This window comes from Nilaparvata lugens, chromosome 9 (genome assembly GCF_014356525.2).
Source record: "Nilaparvata lugens isolate BPH chromosome 9, ASM1435652v1, whole genome shotgun sequence".
Lineage (NCBI taxonomy): Eukaryota > Metazoa > Arthropoda > Insecta > Hemiptera > Delphacidae > Nilaparvata > Nilaparvata lugens.
The window spans coordinates 21,687,796-21,706,113 of record NC_052512.1 but is presented as its reverse complement, the minus strand read 5'-3'; the positions used below and the strand labels follow the sequence as shown (position 1 = coordinate 21,706,113).

At 34.5% G+C, this 18,318-nt stretch overlaps 1 protein-coding gene across 2 annotated transcripts in view; it reads right to left on the bottom strand.

Annotated features, from left to right (window-relative positions):
• Positions 1-18,318, bottom strand: part of LOC111052006 — a 469,556-nt gene that overhangs the window by 24,958 nt on the left and 426,280 nt on the right. For both annotated transcript variants that reach the window (XM_039435624.1, XM_039435625.1), the window contains exon 33: positions 2,857-2,896. In XM_039435624.1, the coding sequence (XP_039291558.1) occupies positions 2,857-2,896 (40 nt within the window). The remainder of the gene's footprint in view (positions 1-2,856; positions 2,897-18,318) is intronic.

Here is an 18,318-nt window from a genome sequence, read left to right as displayed (position 1 = left end):
ATGAATGAACTAAAGATGAGAATACATTTTTAGGACAATAAGCATTCAATCACAACAAAGAGATAAAAGCACTTGGCTTTCGATGCATCAAAAATAGAGCAACATATAATAGGACAAATATTACCATCATAATATTAGAAAACAGAAAAAACTATCCTAAAATGTAATAATTATCAACCTTATAGGAACATCTTCACTATCATCCAAGAAAACAACAGCTTATCATCAGCAGAGATAAAAATAAATATTTCTCTTGATCCACTCATCAATTTCTATATGAAGCTTTTTTGTAAGTTTGCTAGTTATAAAATGATTTGGGACTCTATTGGCATAAAATTCTACATAGAATGAGAACTGATGTTTATTTATTGTTAATCTGTTAAATGATGTATTGAATAAATTGTTTACTGAAGGGCGAATGTTAAAGGGATTGGTATTTAGGGTTAATAATTCTCTATTTCTATTTATGTGAATTATGATGTTTTTAACAAAAACCTGTCTCAGTGTATGAACTCCAAATTCTATGAAGAGGCATTTACTAGGGTAAAGTCTAGGTTTCCCAAGGGCTGCCCTGATTATATGTTTTTGTAAAACGAAAATTTTATTGAAATGGGAGTCAAAAGTACCACCCCAAACCTCTATGCAATACTGAAACAAAGAATGAGCATAGGCATGATAGATGGTTCTTATTATGTTCACATCATTCAATAAATTTATTTTGTAGAAAACCGATATCAGATATTTCAATTTGGAAATCAAATACTCTAGATGAGAATTCCAATTCAAGTGGCAATCAACCATTACTCCTAAATATTTTATAGAATTTATTTTTTCTTTTTTTTGACACAAACAATTTGTCTCACCTATAGGGGTATTGATTCTGTGGTCGTGCATTCTAATACAGAGATCAGGAGGTGGCTCACCGCTCGAAGTTTGGGAGAAAGCAATAAATTTAGTTTTAAGCAAGTTTAATGTAAGAGTGTGATTATCAAACCATGCCTTGGCCAGAGCTAAACCTTTATTTGCATTCTCATATGCCTCCCTCCATGACTCACCTGTGAATATTAACGCTGTGTCATCAGCAAAAGATATTTTTGTTGTGTTTGGAATATTCAATTTGAGGAGATCATTTAAATAGATTAGGAACAATAAGGGAGATAAGACTGTACCTTGAGGTAGGCCATAGCTTTTCAGCTTGCGTGTATCTGTTCTATTGTTTAAGGTCATAATTTGCATTCTATCCTCCAGGTAATTCAAAATTAATTTTTTAGCCAGTCCACGTATTCCACAGCCATGAAGCTTATTTATCAAAGTTAAGTGAGGTATGGTATCAAAAGCTTTAGCTAAATCTAGAAATATTGCAACTGTTTTGGATCCTTTATTGAAGTTCCTGTTAACTAAATCTGCTAACAACATAACAGCATCCTTAGTTGATTTCCCTGGCTGGAATCCGAACTGATTCGCTGCTATGATGTCCTGCTTATTCAAATAGTCCATCAATCTCTTTTTTAAAAGTCTTTCCATTATTTTTGATAGGTTACTTAATAAACTAATATGCCTGTAATTCGCTGGATTTGATTTATCACCCGATTTATGTATTAGTATAATTCTAGCAATTTTAAAGCGTTCTGGAAAGTATCCATGACTGAAGCCACTATTTATTATAATTTCCAAAGGTCTAACAATATAGGGAGCAATTTGTTTCAGAAAGTGGCCTGTAAATCCATCTAAACCTGGGGATGCATTGTTATTCAAAGTATTTATGATGTGGCCGATCTCAACAGAATTTGTAGGATATAAATAAAAACTATTTACAGGAGGATTGGATGAAGATGTTGGAACTTCTTGATTAAGTATGTTCTGTCGCAGGTTGGCTGCATATTTTTCTCCTACATTGACAAAAAACTCGTTGAAACTTCCATCAACGTTTGGTTCAGTATCAGACTTTCTCTTAATTTCTAGAATCTCTCTGATATTTTCCCAAGTTTGCTTTGTATTTCCCCTGCACAATTGAAATTTGTTATTAAAGTATTCTATTTTAGCATTCCTGATCAAGGTATTCAAGTTATTTCTATAGTTTCTATATTGCTCTTTTAGAGTTACATTAAAAGGTTGATTTTTAAGTTTACTGGCCATTCTATCACGCTTTCTCATCGTACATACCATGCTTGGTGTAATCCACTTTTTTAATGGTCTTTTCCTATGCGGAAGCTCAATTTTTTGTGTGTATTTATTAAGATTATATTCTAATTTTTCGATGAAAACGTCAACCATTTCATCAATGTTATTTCCATCGATCATTTCTATGAAATTCCAGTTTTCCTTATCTAAGTCATCCATTAGCCCTTCATAGTTAATTTTTGTTAGCGTATTTTTTTGGTGAAACCCGGCCTTAATCAACCAAGGATGGTTACAGGCCTATTTTAAACTCTTCAAGATTACATTACATCATGTTGATTTACATGAACCATTTACATTAAGTTGTCAGTTTGTCAAGTTTTAAAATAGACCCTTGCTGAACATGGGTTACCTGCTAGTTAATATTAATCCAAAATTATCATTCAATGTTGTTTTCCACGTCAGAACACTCAGTTGTGGATATTCAAGTTGACATACTTTCTGATTCAGGAGTAATGTGAAATGCATTCCACTGTTCATTCACTCATTCAGTAAGTGATTAACTCATTGATTCATTGCATGGCTGTGCTAATCAGGGATAAGAAGCATTCCATATTGCTGACGAGTCAATTCAAATATTTGATTGGAAACAAATTCCATAATCACAATAGATTTAGCAATATTTCTCTTTCTACTCTATTTTCTCTATAATATAATATATTCTTGTATTTTACTCACTGAATTCCTCTATTATTAGTAATTAGGCCAATCTCGCCACCTGAATAAACAGAGATGTTTATAAGAAGAGATGCAAATTAAAATAAGTATAGCACCACATTGGAAGTTATAATGTAGCCTACTTGTTTAAAATTACTGTTTACTATAGCAAGTTTAATTTCATAATACGCTTCGATAGAATGAAATTGAAACTCTCAAAAACTCGCTGAAGGACATGAAAAGAATAAATTCATTCTTGGAAAAACAGCTGAGAATTTTGTCATCTGTTGATAAGTGAGTGAGCGAGTGTGTGTGTGTGTGTGTGTGTGTGTGTGTTTGTGTGGGCAAAATTATGCCCCAGGCTCTTCAGCTGTTGAACTATTGCATTCAATCAGCTGATCTGACAAGCATGCGGCAAGAAATTAATCATCATGATCAAATAGAAATGGGATTGAATATGGGTTGAATGAATTTAAACAAAACTCAATATCAATTATGGTGTAAAGTGTAGATAGTACATAGTAGGTATATTAATATTATCAGTATGGTATTGATAGTATATAGTATATTAATATGATTAGTATATAATTATGGCAGTGGTTGTCACTGCCAACCTGTCTTCCCAACAACTAAGCTTCTCGAAATTTTTATCACAGGCGTCAGCCAATCCCCTGGCGAAATATACTATTGCCATCAACTATAGTAAACACAAAATTGGCAAGGTGGTTGTCACTGCCAACCTGTCTTCCCAACAACTAAGCTTCTCGAAATTTTTATCACAGGCGTCAGCCAATCCCCTGGCGAAATATACTATTGCCATCAACTATAGTAAACACAAAATTGGCACCATCTCTGAGTGAAATTGGTAAATTCCAAGCAGTAAAAAAAATCTTCTGTTTTGTGTTTGTTTACATTTGAAATGTCATCATAACCTGACTAACTTCTCATTAAAAATATGTTTATTCAAGATTTTTCAAATTCAGTCATACATTTATGTAAATTTTACATCTCCACATTAAAGTAAAATATACCAAAAAAAAGAACCAATCCAAGCCTTCACTGGAACGCTGTAATTTGGACAAGTGATGAGAATTTGTTTGTTTTCTTTCAAAATATAAATAGAACCTGATTTAAAACCTGTCATAATAATTATGATTGACAAATCTCCAATATTTAGAATAACACATGTTATTTAAAGCTCGAAATTTACCAATTTCACTCAGAGATGGTGCCACAATCACCCGTCTCTCTAATTTGCATTTACTATAGTCTTCCTGATAACTAATCCCCTACTACTAGAACGAGGTTTTTTGCGACAACCAAGCTCCTCAAACGCTCATGACAACCAAGATCCCCGCCAGCTAGACCTCTGCTGTAGGCCTATATGAGGGGTCTGATTGTCGTCACCGAAACTGAAAACCAAGCTCCACGACAGCCAATCCTCTATTTTGCATTGAAACCAGTGTAACAATATTCATTGTTCCAATTGTGAATAATGAGGATTATGTGAATTATCATGAGAAGTCAGTCTGTTATAACAGTTTGTTTTGCTGGTTTGCTTTTCTGCGTTGTGTTGTGTCGACTCTGTAAGTGTGTGCATAGAAGTTATAGTACTAAGAAAATCAACGATTTTCCTGGAGCATCAGTCTGGTTCATGACCTTATAAGGCAAGGAATTTGTGTCCGATTGATTATCAATCATGCCTTATTTGGTTAGGAATTTGGAAAATAGCTGTCACTTGGTGGGAGAATGTATCTTAAATTGTAGTTGTATCTTTCCTTTATATTGGCGGAAATTCTAATGAATAATTTCGATAAAATAGTAACTGCCAATCACAGTTAACGTTGGTTAGGTTCCTATCTAGTGAGGCCGTACACAGCTGTCCTCGACAAGGCAAGCGTACAGTGGCTTCACTCAGCGTCTGTCCTCTGTTGTAAGCAGTACAAAATGTAGTCACAGTATTTTGTGTTAATCATGGCTTTTATGCCAGCTTTAGGCTTGGTAGTATTTGGCTGTGGAACCATCTGTTGCAATAGGATGTTTTAGTTTTTTCTGCCTCAGTAAGTGCTTTAATAAGGAAGAGAGGATATCAAATTTGTCACCTTACAATGGAAATTTTCCTCCTGTTACTGCTACTAAGGTACGTCATAGATTTATAATAAATTTAAGGAAATTATTATCGATGAAAGCTTCCATCAAAGTATTCATTGTAATGCAATTAAAGTATTATAATTGAGAATAGTCCTTTTGATTCTCTTGTGCAATGGAAGGTGGTATTTGTATATTCAAACTGATAAATGTTGGAAGAAAATGAACAGTATATGTTTTGTAGAAATTTAGAGTACCTATTAGAAGGAATTGAGATTTTTTTATTTTAAATTATTTTTGAAAGATTTAAATGACAGTATTTTGTGTTATAGATTTTATTTGTTTTGTTGATTCTAATGAAAAGCTTTCTTATTTAGGAAACACCTATCATGTAATTTATTTTTTTTAAATTACACTCTATATATATTTTATGTGAGAGAACAGACTGAACAAACTAACAACAATACTCGTAAGACCTTATCATGAAGTAACCCAATCAACTTGTGAATTATGTATTATGGAATACTTTGTACTCATCTCTTTGTATAAAGGGCATGACCCTGATTACAAATAAATTCTTTTCTATTAAATCAAGATATTGAAGTAGGTAATGTCTATTTGTATTTTAAAGTAATAAGTACCGTATTGATTTGAGTTTCATATAAAAAAACCTAAAGTAGGTTGACTCTATGATATAACTAAAGTTAAGTTAATTTGTTTTATCCTAGTTTATTTTTTATTCTAACAGCGGTCAAAGTATGGGTCCATCAATGTACGAGTCCATCAATATACGGGTTAATGAATGTCTCGTGAACGTGTGTCTTTAAGCCGCTGAGATGTCTCTGAATCGATGGCAGTCCTAGAAGCTTGGGGTATGCTGTCTCCTGTCCATCTGGACGTTTAGAGCTCGATCATCGAGCCTAGATTCAAATTGAAGAAACAGCTTTGAGGTAATAACTTTTTCCAAATTAAAGAAACGTCCCAGGAACTCCGGATGTGGCAGAATGGGTTCTAGTGACTATAGGCTTTCAAAAAAGGAGGGTAAAACGTGAACCATTTGATCAATTAAAACGTGCTGAATTAGAGTCCCTTTTTGTGTTAAATCGTAAATGGGAATGGATAGATTACAAGTGTTATGATTCGTTCATTAAATCGTGAACCAATTAATCAATTAAAACGTGCTGAATTAGAGTCATTTTTGTGTTAAATCGTAATTGGGAATGGATAGATTACAAATGTTATTAATCGTTCATTAAATCGTGAACCAATTAATCAATTGAAACGTGCTGAATTAGAGTCCTTAAAGCTTCTCATGATTCAATCTAAGATGTTTTCAATGTAAAGCAGACAGAGTAGGATACTACCGAATTAGCTTTATCGGAGATAATTTTCTGAATTGAGTGATTCTATTTTCGGTTTCCATGATGTAACTTCATTTTGTTTCATTAACTGTTGAATTTAACTGTGAGAGGTGACAATATATTTGATATCTTATTCCTATTTCGTTGTCTCTCTTGTCATTTCTGGATTCCCGTTCTCTATAGCACTAGGTATGTTTATCAAGCATCCTTTTTATTAAGTTATATTGTGTGTGCTTCTAAATTCTAAATTCCAAATTAACTTTCCAAATTCATAGCACGGCACACCAGCTTGAAGCGGGCGGGGAGGTAGTACAATCACAGACACTGTTTAACACAGTCTTTGAATTTGATTATTAGGAGAAAAGCTTGTTGATGCTCTTACTTCTATCACTGCAAACATTAAATGAAATAAACTATTTCTCTTCCTCAATCCAACTGACTTATAAATGTTTATTTTATTGAATGTACAGGCGTGATTTGAGGAAATCCATTAAGTGCATGAAATACGGGTGTTTCAGAAGTAGTGTCGAACATTTCAGGGTATTGTTCCTGTATGATAGGAGACTACAAATGTCATATTTGAAGTGTCCAAAACTTAGGGGCTATCCTTATAGATGCCTATTTGTTTTTTCTACTTAGGAATTTTCATCTCAAGAACGAAATGTTGTATTGATCTGAAATTCGAAATGAATATTAATTTATGCTATGAAGACTCAACTTTAAAAAATAAAATAATAGAAATTTTGATGTAAATTTTCAAAATCGCCACCATTTTAAATTTTTGATGGCAAAATTGATGAAAACCGTTCACTTTACAGATAATTTACAAGACAAAAAATCTGATTTGGCGCACTCACACAACTTTCCTTGCCGTTATGAAAATTGATCACCTGACGCTAGTGTACTCGCGCATCTCAAGTCTACTATTCAAAGATATGAGACAGCTGGTGATAGGTCAATAACGCTGGAGACACACGAAGTCTCATTCAACACATTCATAGTGAATGATTTAATAGAACCAACAGTTTGCAATTTAATAATCAAATTTTCTCGGATTTCAAGCTTATTTTCAATTTTATTTTAGGTGGAAATGTTAGGTACTGGTCATTAATTGCAGAGATTTTCATGCTCAATCTTCTCCACTTGAAATTTTTTGTTTAAACTGTATATGAAGGCTGATAATTGAGAATCTAAAATCGAACTTTGCATAGATGGGGCAAAGCTCCTGAAATGTTTACATATATAGGACTTGTTGCAGTTGATAGAGCTTATCAATGACTATTTCAGGTATAAATTTGATCAAAATCGTTGGAGCCGTTTTTGAGAAAATCGCAAAAAACCCTGTTTTTGACAACATTTTTGCCATTTTAGCCGCCATCTTGGATTTCATTTGATCGAAATTGTTCGTGTCGAATCCTTATAGTGTAAGGACCTTACGTTCCAAATTTCAAGTCATTCCGTTAACTGGGAGATGAGATATCGTGTACACAGACGCACATACACACACACACACACACACACACACACCACACACACACACACACGCACGCACGCACGGACCTATACCCAAAAACCACTTTTTCGGACTCAGGGGACCTTGAAACGTATAGAAATTTAGAAATTGGGGTACCTTAATTTTTTTCGGAAAGCAATACTTTCCTTACCTATGGCAATAGGGCAAGGAAAGTAAAAAGTTAGCAAATTTTATTAGAATTTCAACAATACCTTATTCATTGTGTTCACTCGAAAAATAACAGAGAATAATAATTAATTCTCTTCGTACTGCATGCATGCACAAGACAAACAAGATCATCTAAAAAGCATTGTAAAATCAGCTGTATGGCCATATGGAGCCATACCGAGTTTAAAAGCTCTATCTCAGATACAATTGGAATAGATAATTCATTCATTGTATAGATAAAGCGAATGTCGTGGAATGATGATCTAAGTTTAACTCTAAATTTTTACATATTATAAACTTCGAATCCTTGAAACTTCAAATCTTTCCCGATATTAATGTCTGGTTACCCAAGAATCTGATAGATGCAGTTACAAGGACAATCAACGTTAGCCAATCATCATAAAGACTCAATTCCACACACAAGGCTTTGCCTTTGTGGAGAGTTTTCATGAGGTTTATTGAAAAAATAGTGTTGTATTTTCTGTAACTATGATATATTGCAGTTAGATTCAGTTATAATGATTAATTATTTTATTCCAACTGTAAGTTTTATTTATGATTATTTGTTTGCAAAAGATGTAACGTCGTTGTAGTCTATGATTCGAATTTTTGTACCCAGTTATCATGAATAATAAAAACCAATTTGATTTGATTTGATTTAGACCAGCGCATTATCAATCACTCCAACGAGACACCCAATCATAATAATAATAATGATTTTTTTTATTCAAATTTTTCTCACTTTACATAATATGATAGTTTACATATTAGAGTGATCATAAAATAAAAACATCTTATATTTTATCACATATGTAATGAGAATCTATTTAGATCTCCATAATATAATCATGGATGCACCCTCAGCATCAGCATTAGTGGATTCATACCCTGTCACATGGCCAGTGGCGTGATCGTCTCCTGAGACTCCTATTGGTCGGCAATCTCTTTTCCCCCGGCCTCCCAATTTTCCACGGACCCTACTCTGGGAGGAGCAGAGCTAGGCAAGGAGCAGTTGTTCGGTGGTTGAGTGTGTGAATGGGTCACGAATCTCCTCTCCTTATGACATTCCAGGTACTAGTTATTTCTAGGGGAATTATTCTATTTTTGTGGTTTAATATAGAATATTGTAAGACGAGTTCCGGACAACTCGGAGATAGAACTTCCTGGGGGATTCTCTCTCTTGTCGGTTATTTTTCCTTAATTCGTATCACTGGGGGTGAACGAGTTATCCTTGGTTTTGAAACCTGTAAGGGATCTTAAGTTTGTACTACAAACAGTTAGGTGGGAAATTTAACTAGGCTCTTGTAGCGGGTTAATTTTGAGTACTTAATTAATAAGTCTCGACTCTGTCGCTTCACAACGTTCAAGTTTGATACGGGAAGTGGGAATCGGTTCGCTATTCTCCGTATCAGTATCCATGTTGATTCAGGTAATTGTATGTCAGGACTGGTAGTCCGTATATTTTTCCTTCTCTGTAGTAAGGTGGCCTTCAGTTTAAAGAGTAATTTTTCTCAATTGAATTTTTATTCTTGTAGGGAAATCCCTGTCCTTTTTAAGAATAGTTTTTCTCAATTAATTTTTATTCTTGTGGGAAAATCCCTGTCCTTTTTGAGAATAGTTTTCTCGATTAATTTTTATCCTTGTAGAGAGATTATTATCATTTATAGTAAATTTTCCTTGCTTACCTACTTTTCATACTATAGAGTGGCCCTGTATTTTAACTTTGCTTAGCAGTTTCTGACTTGCTGTAATTCCTAGTAGGAAGATTCTAAAATCCTTCTAGCTCTCAGGTACAGCTTGAGGACTTCCTCGCCGAAGTTTCTAGACTGCGGCATCCTTTCTCCTTCTTTCTCTTAACTTTCCCTATTCTAAAATCCTTCTAGCTCTCAGGTACAGCTTGAGGACTTCCTCGCCAAAGTTTCTAGACTGCAGCATCCATTCTCTTTGTTTCTCTCAACTTTCCCTATTCTAAAATCCTTCTAGCTCTCAGGTACAGCTTGAGGACTTCCTCGCCGAAGTTTCTAGACTGCGGCATCCTTTCTCTTTCTTCCTCCTAATTTTTCCTATTCTGAAATCCTTCCAGCTATCAGGTACAGCTTGAGAACTTCCTTGTCGAAGTCCTAGATTGCAACATCCTTTCTCTTTCCTTCTCTTAATTCCTCCTGTGCTAAAATCCTCCCTGATCTCAGTTCCAGATTTGAGATCGTCCTATTCGCGGGTTTTCAGACCCACGAATCTTTTCTAAAATTCCTGGAGACCTGTCTCCTTAAATAGCAAATATTATTGGCTGGTTTTCCCTGTGGAAAATTCATGAATTTTCCCGTGATCTCAGTTGCAAATTAGAGATCGATTTTGTTGTAGTCCTTAGACTGGTTATTGCTTGGAAAAGCCCATTAAAACCTTTTCCTGAATTAGGAGTCTCTGACTCGATATTTTCCTTGTGGAAAATCCTGGAAAAATCCTTTCCTATCCTGACAACGACGGACTGTTGTCTTCCCGATATTATTTCACAGACTGTGTCTGTGAAAAATCTTTTCTATCCTCTCATAATAGTCGACATACTGACTATTAATTTAAAAGAGTTTCAGACGATTGAGAGTGATTCCCATACCCTTAAGGGCTGTCACAGATTAGCCCTTAATAACCGGCGCGCAGTCACCAGAAATCCTATTTAGCAGTTTCAGAATTGCTGAAAATCCTTTCGCAGCTGCAGGCTCGCGACTCAGAAATCCCACACCTCAAACCTTATCCTCTAAATTTCAATTACCACATAATTGAAATTGATATACTGTATTTAGCTAGCAGGTCCAGCTTGCTGAGAGCTAGAGCGCAATTCTCAGATTGCGGATTATTGAGCAGATATTTATTTGCTGTAGAGAATAATAATCTTATTATTGATTCTCTGTACCGAATAACCTATATGCTATACCTCAGACCCTGTACCCTATTCTCTAAATCTAACACCCTAAACCGTACTTTGTTTAACTATATCTTGAACACCACTAACAACTCCATAGATCCATCATACCTCTACCCTATAGCTCTTACCTTAGACCCCATAGAAAAACCTCTTTCCGGGCTTGCAGGTACAGCTTGCTCGCCGTCAATTCGCAGTTGGTTCAGATTGCGTAATACCCTTATAAATAGAATTATTTGTTGGGATCTGATAGTCAGATCCGTCTCCTTGTGCTAGGGTTATCTTAATATCCCCTAACACCCACCCTGTATTCCAAAGGCCAAGGGCCGAATCGGCCAGCAACGGCACGGACAAATACTCTTCCCCTGAAATTGAAAATCTTGCGAAAGAAGCAGAGGGTAAAGAATCAGGATAGAGGGAGAAGCGTAGGTCCGGTATCTCCACCAGTCAGTACGGCAACTGACCCCGACCCATATCCGACTGTAGCTAGTCCGCATTGTAGCAATACATCGCAATTATTAGGTAACCAAGAGGGTGGAATAGGATATCCTAATAAAACTGACGTCTCCTAACGTGGGGCTAAGACGTCTGGCGCCCAAGAAATTCGCGATAAGGGGTTAGGTAAATCCCAATCCGCGATGAGTGTACACGGAGAAGAAACTACTCATCAGGATGATGAAGTCGTACAGGCGGTCCGCCGGGAGGACCTCGGGGAACGCAAAGCCGACCCCAGAGTGTCGTGGGTGTATCGGCTGAATAAGGAGGAGGCAGTCGGCTACCTAGAGAGTCTCGGCCTGTCTGCAGCGGGGACTGTGAAGGAGCTGAGGAGGAGGAGGATGGTCGAGCACCTTCGAACCCGGACCTCTGCTGCCTCTCAACCAGGTACAGAGCCGGCACTGTCCCACTCTTCAGGCATGTATAGTCAGGGAGAAGTCTGCGACAAGGTAAGAAGTTGGAATTTACATTTTGATGGTGTATCAGATGCTCCCAGTTTCATCGAGAGGCTCGCGGAACTCCAGGGCGCATATGGGATCTCTGGGGAGCAATCTCTTATAGCCCTGCCGGAGCTGATGGAGGGAGGGGCTCTACTTTGGATGAGGAATCGTCGCTCCCAGTGGAGGACGTGGGCTGATTTTGTAGAGGCATTTAAACTCCGTTATTATCCTCATTCTTATAGTAACGACCTTGAGAGTCAGATCATTGCAAGGAAGCTGAGGGAGGGCGAACCGGCTGATGAGTATGCCGAAGCCTTGCTTACCTTGATGAGACGGTTAGGTAGTTATGAGGGGGATAGGATGTTCGAGAGGTTGTTTTTGAATTTATTACCACGGTATAAATTATATGTTCGTAGTGTAGGGGTTAAAAATGTAGATCAGTTGTTAGATGTAACCAGAGAGTATGAGGCGATTCGTGCTGAAGAGAGAAACGGGAGGTTATCTCTGAAAAGCACGGAAAATGATGGAGAAAAACGGAGTGATTTTCAGTCTAAAGCCGCGCCGAAAACGCTAGAGAATAGGGTAGGAGAAATCCAAAAGCCTAATTGTTGGAATTGTAATAAAGTAGTTCAGCTTTTTTGTGATAGTATCAAATATGCTATTGAGATTCTCATTTGGTAATTTCTTGACACCCACAATTTCAATATTCTTCTCTAGCGAATGATTTTCCAAATCAAGTATCCTTTTCTCCAGTGATTCTATCTTTTTATCCTTTTCCTCATTCATTTTCTCTAATTCATCCACTTTTTCCTTGTACTGCTTCATCTCCTCAGTGATGCCGGTAATAGATGTTGTTAAATTTTCTATTTCTTTTGTTAATTTCTGGCATCAACTCTAGTCGATTGTTGATTCGATTGAGAATGCTTTGGATATCCGTGCTTTCATTTAATGAAGAGGTAGAATCACTCCTTGCTTTTATCTTTATTCTACATGTTGGACACCGCCAATCAGCTTTCTTTTGATTTGACATATTCCTATGTGTTGATTCCCTCAGTCCCGAGCATTCAAAATGCATTTGTTGGTTGCATCCATTACAGTTCACTGAATCGCCTTCGGATGGTAGTTCTTCTTCGCATCTCGTACATTTTTTCATGGTTGAATTTTTCAATTATTTTCCTTGCTCACAACGACTCACGTGAACCATAGAGAAACGATAGCGTAAGTAGATATCCCATAGTATAGGGCGTTTATGTCGCAACTTTTACTGTTATCCCAAGCCGATAGTTCACGTAGTTCTTTCCCATGCAGCTGTGTGACGCTGGTAGTCTCTCAAATTGTGCCGTTCCTACACTCTCATCCCAACAAAACAGTAAAAATTGACAATAATCGACAGTAATCGACTTGAGATAACAGTAAAAGTTGCGACATAAATTCCCCATACCATGGAATATCTACTTACGATATTGTTTCTCTATGCGTTAATCCACCTGAAGATTTTAGCAGTTCATTAAGGTAGTCGTTTTTTGTTTGAAAGTTTCAATCCTTCCTATTTCTAGGTTATGATATGTCTGTTATTTTGATTTCGTTGTTATGTCAAACTGCTCACAGTTTCAGTCCAATTTTTTGTTCACTACACTTTTTAACACCGTAGAAAATGTTTCATATATCACTTTACACTCACTTACTACTTTTATTTTAAAAATAAAGCGAAATTTTAGAGCTAAGTTGATAAGACTGCTAGTTTTATCCAATGCCACCTGAATAATAATAGTAATAATAATGATAATAATAATAATAATAAAATAATTGAAGAACAAGAAGAAGAACAAAACAACAAATGCAATTTTCAATTCATTTCCATTTTTAGACTGGTTGTGTGGCCTCGTAAAAAATGAGCGCTACTATCCAGAGATTGTGAGTTTGTTGTAAGGGTAAAAGTAAATTCGTTTGGCTTTTGTTGGTAGAGAGTCCCTTGCGGGAAGGTACCACCGCCTGAATATATATAATTTGAGCCATCAATTTAAGCCCCTTATAGAAGTGCAAAAAAAAATAATTTGAATCATCAAGCTGAAGCCACCTCGTTATCCGTCAGACCAGCTCTATAATGATTTTGGTGTGATGGACGCAAGACAACTCTACTCCCCAGCAATTATTTGCAGACTACACAAAAACCCAGAAAGGTTTCAATACAGAAACCACTATCACAAGAAATAGAAGCCTTCTCATCACGAACGTGGCTAGAAAGGCAACATACCAACGACACTTCAAACACCTAGCACCAAAACTCCACAATTTACTTCCTGTACACAATCAAGATAACAACTGGAAGACATAATATAGAAAACCTAATTTTGAACAATAGTTGTGAGCTCACTTACCCAATGTATTCACACCCCCAGTCTAAATTTAATTTATCACCACTACAACACCTGCTCTAGAACATGGGTTTCCCATAATCAAGTAGGTTAATTTCCCCAAAAAATTATTTATTTATATTTGTAGTAAATCTTATTATATTTTATTTTTGAATATTGTGTACATTTTATTGATTAGATTGATTGCTTATTTGTATATTAATGGGAATAAAATTTATTATTATTAAATGGGCCTTACGACTGTCACAATTCAGCCGGGACCGACAGTTTAACGTGCCCATCCGATAACATGGGAGTGATCTGGTTGAAAAAACTTTTGTTTATGAGACGGTTGGAACCCGGGATCTCTATGATGTTTCGCAAGCAGTCTATGCACTAGACCACGGATCACCCTCGATTGAAAGGGTAGGCTAAGCATTCCTGACTAGCAATTAGGAGGAACCGGGTTCGATTACCACCCGATCGCCATAACTTTTAGACAGTAGCTCTCATCGAATTCCAATCCAGTTGTTCACCCTGTTGTCAATATTTGCAGTAGCAGAAGTCTTCGGGGTGATTTACAGCATTTAATTAGGATTTCAGTTTAATAATAAATATTGGGGCACCGAGCTTTGCTCGTTATTTTTATTTATTGATAAACATAACACAATAATTTAGAGATTTTTTTCTAAAATGATCGTGTTTATTCTTTACAGCTGGCTATACGTCAGTTTATGAATTAAAAGAAAAATTAACTTTTTTGAAGAATTTGGAAACAACGCGAAAATTTGTTTTTATTTTAAATATAATTATTAGTTTTGATCAATTATGGATATTTCACCTTTCAAACCCATAAGTTATGTTTACACCGGAGTTAATAACACGAGTTATTAACAAAAAGCTAAAAACTCGACTGAATCGTCAAAATTTATCTTAACAAAAGTTAATAACTCATGTTTTTAACAGAAAATTCCTTGTTTTTAACAAGATCTTGTTATCTATATAATTGACTTTCATATGATTCAATTTAACTAGAGTATTCATATGATATAACAGCCGGAATAAAAAGCAAAAAATTGTTTTCAAAATACTTTAAATTGAAACAGGTGTGATAATATAATGTAATACAATATAATACAATACAATATAATGATCTTCATCTGATCTAATGTTAACAAATTATAATGCATCTACACCAGAGTTGATAACAAAAGTTTTTAACATAAGTTAATAACATTTTCTTTCAGCTACTAGTTTTGTTATCAGCAAAAGTTAATAACTTTGTCACGTGTTTCGTCCGCAGCTGTAGTGATTGTGTAACAGCTGTAGTTGTAGGGTAGGGATGCTCGATGAGGGGGTTGCGGGAGAGATGGGAACCTGTTATTAAAAAAAGTTAATGCGATAGGAGAGGCTTCTGTTATTAACATAACAAATTTCCTTTGATCTTTACCGACTCTCGATGGATAACATAAATCTTGTTAATAACAAGGAATTTTCTGTTAAAAACATGAGTTTTTAACTTTTGTTACGAGAAATTTTTGTCGATTCAGTCAAGTTGATAACTTTTGTCAATAAATCGTGTTATTACAACTCTGGTGTAGACGCAGCTCAACATGATATTAATGAATTTTGTAATTGAAGTCAGTTGAAAACTTGTGTTATTAACTCCGGTTTAAACGCAGCTTACATGTTTCTTTATCTTTTCAGGTATAGTATGTTTATATTTTACAGCTGGCTATACGTCAGTTTATTGACCGAACGAAGTGAGGTCCAAGATTCAAGTCGACGGTTTGGCATTTCTCTTCATGTTTAAATGTTTAAATGTTTAAATGTTTAAATGTTTAAATGTTTAAATGTTTAAATGTTTAAATGTTTAAATGTTTAAATGTTTAAATGTTTAAATGTTTAAATGTTAAATGTTTAAATGTTTAAATGATTAAATGTTTAAATGTTTAAATGTTTAAATGTTTAAATGTTTAAATGTTTAAATGTTTAAATGTTTAATGTTTAAATGTTTAAATGTTTAATGTTTAAATGTTTAAATGTTCAATGTTTAAATGTTTAAGTTTAAATGTTTAAATGTTTAAATGTTTAAATGTTTAAATGTTTAAATGTTTAAATGTTTAATGTTTAAATGTTTAAATGTTTAAATGTTTAAATGTTAAATGTTTAAATGTTTAAATGTTTAAATGTTTAAATGTTTAAATGTTTAAATGTTTAAATGTTTAAATGTTTAAATGTTTGAATGTTTAAATGTTAAATGTTTAAATGTTTAAATGTTTAATGTTTAAATGTTTAAATGTTTAATGTTTAAATGTTTAAATGTTTAAATGTTTAAATGTTTAAATGTTTAAATGTTTAAATGTTTAATGTTTAAATGTTTAAATGTAAATGTTTAAATGTTTAAATGTTAAATGTTTAAATGTTTAAATGTTTAATGTTTAATGTTTAAATGTTTAATGTTTAATGTTTAAATGTTTAAATGTTTAAATGTTTAAATGTTTTAAATGTTCAAATGTTTAAATGTTTAAATGTTTAAATGTTCAAATGTTTAAATGTTTAAATGTTTAAATGTTTAAATGTTTAAATGTTTAAATGTTTAAATGTTTATATGTCTATATATTTATATGTTGCGCATTTACGGCGAAACGCGGTAATAAATTTTCATGAAATTTGACAGGTATGTTCCTTTTCAAATTGCGCGTCGACGTATATACAAGGTTTTTGGAAATTTTGCCTTTCAAGGATAATATAAAAGGAGAAATGAGCCTCCTTCATACGCCAATATTAGAGTAAAAATCAGACTATGGAATTATTCATCATAAATCAACTGACAAGTGATTACACAGATGTGTGGAGATGCCAGTCTATTACTGTATTTGTATAAGGTGTAGATTATTGATAGAAAAGAGGAGATTTAAAATTAGAAATCCGAAATGGAGTAGAATGAAATAAGAAAATGGAATTATAGAATTGAATTGGAATTAAATTTATTTTTATTCTTCTTTAAATTGAAAATTTATTTTATATTTGATAGCTGTGAAAATTCTTATATAATGATGAAATTTATTTCAATTTAATTGGACAGTTGGTGTAGAGTTGATAGTTATGGTACTATTACTGTCTGTTAAGACCAGGACTGGGAGCAGCTCCAAGCACCCAACAAATTCACAGCTATCAAATATATAATAAATTTTCAATGAAAAAAAAGAATAAAAATAAATTTAATTCCAGTTCAATTCCATAATTCCATTTTTTAATTTTATTCTACTTCATTTCGGATTTCTCATTTTAAATCTCCTCTTTTCTATCAATCCATAATCTACACATTTCCTTATCCATAACCCACTCAAATTTGAAATCTACCGCTTGAAATAACCCATCATGGCCCACCAACTAATCCCATAATGCTCCTTCAATCAGTGCGCCTCCGTTCGTCTGTGCTCTATGGTCTGCACATTTCTACCGCGTCTCTGTGGTCATGACCGTTGGAATGTTCAAATCTGCACCACTTCACTTCCTGGTTGTTTGACAAAGGGGGCCCAGCTCCCGAAAATTCTCGTTCAAATGTAAGTTTTTAAGTGATTTTAATCTATCCGTGTCATGTGTATCCTGTTTATATTTATGTGTTTATTTAATCTCAAAACACTTAAAAACTTACATTTGAACGAGGATTTTCGGGAGCTGGGCCCCCTTTGTAACCTGCAAGCTGCCTAAAATGTTGTCAAAAACAGGGGTTCTCGTGATTTTCTCAATAACGGCTTCAACGATTTAGATAAAATCCATACCTAATATAGTCATTGATAAGCTCTATCAACTGCTACAAGTCTGCTACATATCTGTAAAAATTCCAGGAGCTCCGCCCCATCTTTGCAAAGTTCGATTTTAGATTACCAATTATCACTCTTCAGGTACAATTTGAACAAAAAATTCTAGGTGGAAAAGATTGATCATGAAAATCTCTACAATTAATGTTTTGTGACATTTTCACCTAAAATTGAAAATAAGGTCGGAATTCGAGAAAATGTGATTATTCAATTGCAAACTGTTGGCAACTGTTATTGAATAATTCTGTTAAATAATTCACTATGAAGAGATAGCAGACCTCGTGTGTCTCCAGCGTTATTGTTCTGTCACCAACTGGCTC